General features: G+C 43.1%; 1 protein-coding gene across 1 annotated transcript; it reads right to left on the reverse strand.

Moving 5' to 3' along the window:
* Window positions 1-321: 321 nt before the first annotated feature.
* Window positions 322-5,553, reverse strand: zc3h15 (zinc finger CCCH-type containing 15). Its single transcript, XM_069144172.1, has 11 exons — window positions 5,332-5,553; window positions 4,042-4,143; window positions 3,850-3,943; window positions 3,614-3,766; window positions 3,417-3,508; window positions 3,135-3,317; window positions 2,444-2,524; window positions 2,258-2,323; window positions 2,059-2,172; window positions 1,594-1,729; window positions 322-1,489 (listed from the first exon to the last, which is right to left on the reverse strand). The coding sequence occupies exons 1-11, from the start codon at window positions 5,404-5,406 to the stop codon at window positions 1,278-1,280; spliced, it is 1,308 nt and encodes a 435-aa protein (XP_069000273.1). The 5' UTR covers window positions 5,407-5,553; the 3' UTR covers window positions 322-1,277.
* Window positions 5,554-7,686: the final 2,133 nt, after the last annotated feature.

A 7,686-nucleotide genomic window follows, 5' to 3' on the forward strand; every position in this document is an offset into this window, starting at 1 on the left:
CAACTTTAATTATTTTACCCCGAAGTCCACATGTAATTTAATTTACATTTAATTTTTTTTTTTATCCAGCAGCAGTCAAGAGGAAAAAAAAAACCTTTTATGTTCAGGAGCAGCTTCAACTTCCTCAAGATGCTTTTAATTTGAAAATTCTTTCAAGTCGTCGGTGGCCCCGCCCCCTTGGAGTGCGTCATCCTGCATGGCGACCAGGTGAACACTTATTGCACTCAAAATAGTGTTGGTGCATAAAATGAAGCGTAGAGGCGACATTGTGCTGTTTAGTAGTGAAATGATCTGGAACTCGATCCAAGAAGAGACGCACACTTGGATGTACATTAATTTTATTTTGTTAGGAGGCAACTCATGAGAACATTATTTACAATACCGGGCTGGCCATGGGCAACGATTCTGGTCTCAAGAGTTTGTTTAAGAAGCTCGATTCTGGACTTCTTCTTCAAAAAAAAAAAAGTTAAAAGAATTTTCCACAACAGAAGATTTTTTTTTTTTTTTTTTAACAATCTCGGCTAAATTAAACTTTGGGATTCTGTGGAAAGAAAAAGAAAACGGATCTCCATGAGAATTTTGAAAGTGCGTCATCGAACTATAAGCTTTTTATTAAATTTTTGCCATAAAGCAGGTGAAGAAACTCGGAACCGATTTTTTTTTTTTTTATATACTTTTGCGTGACTTTCAATTTGCTCTTTTTTAAAAAAACTCCCATCGATAATGTTTATTAGCTTTAACCGAAGTCTCAGTTCAGTCTGAACGGTAAATAGTGCTTTCATTTTAACCGTCTCGCTTTTCAATATTTAAACCGATCGGTGTCGAGAAGCCAAATTTAATCAGAAGAAATTTTGGTGTGAAGCCGGCAAATTTGTCGAGCAACAACAAAAAAAAAAGTACAGCAGCTGGGTTTCTGTTTTCGATGGAAACATTCGTGTGGAGTTGGTCTGATGAGCTCTGGTTGGCTCTGCTTTGGAAACAGCCGAAGGACAGAAATGATGAGAGGTGGTGGGGGAAGAAGAGGAGGAAGAAGAGGAGGTGGGGGGGGGGGGGGGTAGTGACAGAAAACAGAGAAGGTGGGTGGGAGGGGGCGGAGTCAGGCAGTGATGTCGTGATATAATCAGGCTTTTATTTACTGGAGTCTCTGAAATTGAAAATCATTCAAACGTCTGGTCTCTTTGTGGTTCAGCTCCATGCATCCGTCGCATCCGTCGCATCCGTCCGTCCTCCTCTTTTTTTTTTTTTGTGTCACTTTAGTCCGTCCTAACTTCCAACGCTCAGTCCTCCAGCGCCAGTGTGTTGAGTTCTTCGTCGAGCTCCTCCAGGTCTTCTCCCGTGAACAGGTTTTCGTCCACCGGTACTTCCTCATCCTCCTCCTCCTCCTCCTCCTCCTCTTCGTCGTCCCCTCCGCCGTCCTCCCCTCCTCCCTCCGCCCCCGAGAGCCCGTTGGCCACGGCGCCGCCGCCGCAAGCTCCGTTCAGCTGCTCCTCTGCGGGAAGAAAAGGAAAACAAACAAAAAGGGGATTATTTCTCTCCGAGGTTTCACCTGAAGTTTTGATTCGACGACGTTCGGAAGTCGCCGTCTTTTCTCACCGTTGTCCGTCTCCGTCGTCTCCGTCATGTTGCGGGCGGTGAAGCGGTCCGTGGACGCTACGGTGATGCCCGTGTTGTCGACCTCTTGCGGAACGAAACGAGACACGTCTATGTCCTGGACCTCTGTGACATCAATCTGAAACGTAAAGACGACGAACGGACCGTTTTAAAAGGAAGCAGAAAAAAAAAAGTATTTTTAACTACAAAATAAATACTTCTTTTAACTTATATAAAGTTTAGCAGAGAAAGATCCGTTTAATATTCTGATACTGGGGAAAAAAAAAATTAAAAAAATGGGAAAAAGCCCAAGAAACAAGAACTATTTCGTAAAACTATATTAAGATAGTTCATCTGAATATAAGAACGCTGAGTGTGCGATTATTGCGCCGGGACATGGAGGCACGAATCAACACGAAGACCAAAAAAAGTAAATCTGCTCTCAAAAATAGAAAAACAAACGGTTACCTCTTCCTCGTAGTCGTCGTCGTCTTCGTCGTTGGCGTAGCGAGTGTCGTCGGCTTCGTCGTCGTCGTCGTCGACGAGCTCCGGGCGGAACTCGAACACCTCGCGGCCGCTCACCTGCGGGACACGAGCGGTTCAACCAAAACCGCTTCGGGGCGCGACGCAACGGGAACGAAAGAACAAGGAGACGAGTCTCACTCACCACTAGCGACTTTCCGGCCTTAAAGTCCGCCTTCTTCTTCTCCATCTCCTCCCTCGCTTTATCCAGCTGTTGATCAAAGGTTTCATGATTTACTCAAAAAACAAACAAACAAACAAACAAAAAACATAAATCTCCCACGTTTCTGTTTTCTACAAAACCGAGATGTTAATAAAAATGCGTCCCGACCTTCTCCTGCCTTTTCCTCTTCTTCCAAGCCAGGAACGTCTCCAGGGTGATCCGAGTCACGTTGACGCCCAGGGATGCACGCTGGGGAGGAGACAGATGGACGGAGAGACAAGACAGACGGAGAGACAAGACAGGTGGTCAGGACAGGACGAGAGGAGCGAGAGCTTCCGGGGTAAAAAAAAAAAAAAAAAAAAAAAAGTCAGCTTTTAAAGACGGTTTAGAAGGAAAAACTGAGCTGAATTGAGGTTTCTGCAGAAAATTAAAGTTGACTTTACTGTTCGTACCAACGTAAAACCCGAGTGAGGATGGTGAGTGTGAGCTACTTGCAGCCGGTGCACTTTAGTATTAAAACAACAAAAGAAATTTAGAGGTGTCGAGGAATGTGGAGCCACCTGGTGGTGAGTTAATAGAATACGCACACGGTTTATGCAAATGTATTCCATTGACTTTAGACAGATCTCCTGTTTTCATTTACGTTTTCTTTCTTTTCTTTTTTTTTTTAAACGGCCCACTTGTGACTTGACGAGCTAAAATCCGGTGATTTTTTTTTTGGTTTTCTATCGGTCTTGGAAAGTTAAGCTCCTTCATCGTTTTGTCCACCAACCAATTCAACCCTGCTTGTTGAGATATGCCGGAAAAATTAAACTTTTTTATTTATTTATTTGTTTTGTGCCGCCGCCTCTCCTCTCACCTCTTTCTCTATCAGCTCCTCCAGCGAGATCTCCTCCTCCTTCTCCTCCTTCTTCTTGTCCTTTTTCAGCACGAAGCCCGGCGGCAGGGCGTGCCGGTACATGCAGGTGTCGCCCCCTCCTGGACACACCCAGAACCAGCCGTACTTATTCATCTCTATGGCGTCCAGGAAGTGCTTGCACACCTGCGGGACGACCGACGTGGAAAGACGCGTTTAGCCGACTTCCATCTTTCCATCAACACGGGAAAAACAACAACAACAACAACAAAAAAAACAACTTACGATTTGCGTTTTGGCTTTCTTCTTCTCGGCCTCCCCGTGCTTTTTATTGATCACCTCCTCCAGCTTCTTCTCGTCCCAGTTCTCCATCGTGTCTGAAGGTGAAACACAAAATCGTAGAATTAAAAAAAAAAAAATAAAAAAATGGGGGAAAAAAAAAAAAAGAAGAAGAAGTTAATGGAAAGTCATTCAGCTGTAACCTTTCTCCAGGTCTTCGTCTCTCTCGTCCACGTAGAGGCTCCTCTTCTCGCACTTCCTCTCCATCGACAGGTCGTGGCTGAACTTGCACTTGTCTCCTTTGGTGCACTGACCCTGCTTGAAGAACGCGCACAGCACCGACTTCGGATCGACACCTGCGGGAAAGAGACCAGTTCGACCGTCGTTGCTTCGACGCGGGAAACACCGGCGGCGGCGTCGTCCGCCTCCCGTTTCTTACCTTTGCTGACTTTCTGCGCCGTGACGACGGGTTTAAAAAGCTCGTTGAGTTCGTCCAGCTCTTTCTTCTTGTCGGCCTTCTTGCCGGTCTCCGCCTGCGTCGACACAAAAACGCTCCGGATGAAAGGTGGCGTTTAAAAAAAACCCACAAATATATGTCAATGAATGAAGACGGATTTAAAAACGCACGCACCTGTCGGGCACCTGGTTGTCCATGTTTGACCTGCTGAGTGACGTTCTTGATGAACTTCTGCTGCTTGGCCCCTTTCTTGTTCTTCAAACCGAACGTCTTGTCCTGGAAGAAGAAATCTGCCGAGTCAGCAACTTTCAACCAAAAAAAAAAACCCCCCGTCTGATTTCAAGAACCTGCGTTTAAATTACGACTCTGTGAAACATCCCATAATGTAAACTGCTGCCGGTTACCACTATTTAAAAAAAAATAATCCCAAATCTTGTAATTCAACAACAGGACGCTGCGTCTTTACGTGGATTAGAAAGTGATTTCAGGGGAATTAAAATGATAGTTTCCTCAAACACCCAACAGGAAGTGGCTTTATGTGATTTAATAGTTTTGTTTTACGTCTTTCTGATTTAAATAGAGAGATTATCAGATTATCAGAGATCCATTCTGACTTGTAGTTTCTACAGGGTTGTTATATTCAGTTATTACATCGACACACAGACGTCATCACAGATTTACAGAACAACGTGCTGATGTTGTAAACGTTGACCCCACCACAGACCCCCACCTCCTCCTCAACCTTTAACCTCTCGCCTGATCCCGACTAGTAATCTCCAGATTAACCCAACGACCAACGACTAGTTTAAAAACGGAAGAGATCCAGATTACTGACACATCAGCAGTGACGAGAAGGACGCGACCGCGTTTCATTTGATTTCATTTTATTTCTCTATGTCGTTTGCAGGAACTTCAACACGTTCAAAAATACACATATTTAGTTTTAATTATTTATTTTTTTTGGATTTAACTTTCGCAGCCGTTTAAAACTCGACACCAACGACGGGCTCCTCGGAAACAGGCCCGCAGCACCGGCACGGTTTATTTAGAGAAAACAACAACAAACAAACAAACAAACAAACAAAGCTAACGACATCAACAGAAACGAGCCTTTTTATCCTGGTTCTGATCTACCGGGGGGACCTGGAGGTCTTCGAGCCGAACTCGAGCACCGAAGTGCGGCTAAAAAAAAAACCCCGAGAAGCAGCCCGATGCTAGCAGCTCGGCCGCCGCCGGTCGGCTTCACGTTTCGTTTGACATCGAAGTTTTTAACGATTACGACGACGTTAAAATCGTCTTTTAACGTGAAACACCCTCCGGGAGCACCGGGGACTCGCACCGCGACGACAGCCGCCCCGGAGGTGGCCTACGTCGGCGTCCAGCTCGTCGGTTACCCGGGTTAGCTCCGCCGCTAGCTCGCGCTAAACACCGACGACGCTAACTCGTGTAACTTTTTTTTTTTACCTCAATAATCTTTTCCTTTTTCTTCTCTTGGGTTTTTTTATTTCCCCCGACCGGGGCGGGCTTCTTCGGAGGCATGTCGGCTCTGGATCACCGGTGTAGAAAGACGCCTAGCAGCGGTGCGACGTGTGTATATATATATAGTTTAATGTGGTGTTTCGGCCGGGAAGCACCACATTACCCAGAGACGGCTAACACGGCACAGCATCGGCGCCTCCGAGGCCACATGTGAGTTGTTGATGTTCTGTGACGTCATCACGCATCGAGAAATGCATGACGGGAAACGTAGTCCACAAACAGAAAGTTTTCTTAAAGCTTCCTCATGCGAAAGTTAACCATGAATTCATTGTTATTGTTATTTATTATTATTATTGTTAGTATTATTATTATTATTGTTATTATTATTATTATTATTATTATCAGTAGTAGTGGTTTAAAACTCAACATCATCTTTTTTTTTGTAATGTTGGTTCGACAACAAAAGCGGTTTTAAAAAGTTTAACTTGGGCTTCAGAGAATAATAATGTGTCTTTTATTTTTTTTTTTTTTAAACTATTTTCAGATTATTTTTTAGACTCAACTATTAGATATTCAGTTATATCAAGAAAGTGTTTTTAGACATTTTAATAACTAAAATATTTCCCGGTTTTGGGTTAGGTTAGGTTAGGTAGTTACTTTATTAATCCCCGAGGGCAATTTTTTTTCGCTACAGCAGCATACAGGGAGCAATAGATAATAATAGAATAATAGAAAAGCAATAAAATAGCAGTAAAATAGCAGTAAAAATATAAAATGCAGCTGCACATTTGATGATAAAATTTACAAGTAAACCAGGGGTGCTGGGGGTTGTGAGTGTAGGGGGTTTGTGATTTTGCTCATTAATATTATTGTTAATATTTGTGTTATTATTACTACTGCTACTATTATACATTTTTTAAATGTTCAAAAATCTCATTCAACACAGACCTTATCAAGAAAATTAGGCATGCTATATAATATTAGAATAAGTGAAAGATATGAATCATGTCCCACTAATATAAATATTATAAAATTAGCTTTTATGTTTTTATTTGTAACATTTAGTGGGGCATTCGCAGTAATTGAATTGCAGTTTCAGTATTTAACCAACAGGTGTCAGTGTTGCAGTATGTGAGAGGCAGCACGTAAGACGGGCACTGACTCGTCAAGTGGTCCAGTAAAATAAAAAAATTCCAACACACATCCCTCGAGAGCAAAAGAATTGATATCAGAGCGAGAACATAAATACACTCGCTGCATATTGGAAAAAGTCTGATTGCATTTCGACGAAACAGATTTGTAACATGCAGTTATGAGTGTCTGATCTGATTATTAGAGGAACCACCTTTCAGGATACTTGCTGTCTGGAGAGGTGATAGAATTAGACAGCTAAGTACGTCAAGTATTTATTGAGATGCGTTTATTTTAGTCACATTCACGCCACAACCCTGGAAACTGGTGGACCTGGTTGTCCTGCAGCAAACCGGAAAACAAGAGAGCCAAAGATGGAGGTTTTGAGTTATGAGAGTTCAGGAAGGCAACATGCCAAAGTTGGAGATGATTGGATGAATGATTTAGGAGCAGTCGATTCTCCTCCTAAGGAAAAAAATTGTTTCCGGATAGGTCGGGCATAAAAAAAAAAAAAAAAAAAAAAAAAAAAAGGTTGTTAGAGAGCCACCATCTGGCCAACGAACATAATACTGTTTTATTAGCATTTTCCTTTTTTTTTTTTTTTTTAATTAGTTTAAATTAAACCTCTGGTCAATTAAGACACCCCCTGGTATGACTTTTATTGACTGAAATTTTTAGATTTTATCTGCAAACCCCTGCTTGTATCTGAGACCCTTAAAAAGTGCCGCGAGGGAAGCAGAATAATGAGCGGCGTGACCGCGGGGCTGCAGTGGTTTTGTGTGTTTGAGCTCCCCACTTAGAAGATAAACCCCTCGAATTTTTCTTTTCTGTAACCAAAGGGGTGGAGGTGGAGGGGTGGAGGGGTGGAGGGGTTGGAGGGGTTACCGCTTCAGCTGCCGATTCAACTTGATTTAATTAGATTTCACTTAAGTTACTAATTTGATTTCATTTGGCACATTTGACATGTGTGGCCTTCATCCACGTCCCGTCTCAGTTCGTCGGCCAGTAGTGGTTAGTGTGTGTGTGTGTGTGTGTGTGTGTGTGTGTGTGTGTGTGTGTGTGTGTGTGTGTGTGTGTGTGTGTGTGTGTGTGTGTGTGTGTGTTGTACAGCAAACTACAGTGAGCCAAAATGGGTCACACACGCCTGCTCCCTTTTCTTTGGGGCTCTCATTTGCTCTCGTGTCTTTTAATGAGCCTCGGGGTTTTTTT

The sequence above is a fragment of the Embiotoca jacksoni genome, unplaced genomic scaffold (assembly GCF_022577435.1).
Source record: "Embiotoca jacksoni isolate LCO1_2020_lvr unplaced genomic scaffold, fEmbJac1.0.p SCAF_12, whole genome shotgun sequence".
NCBI classification, from domain to species: domain Eukaryota; kingdom Metazoa; phylum Chordata; class Actinopteri; family Embiotocidae; genus Embiotoca; species Embiotoca jacksoni.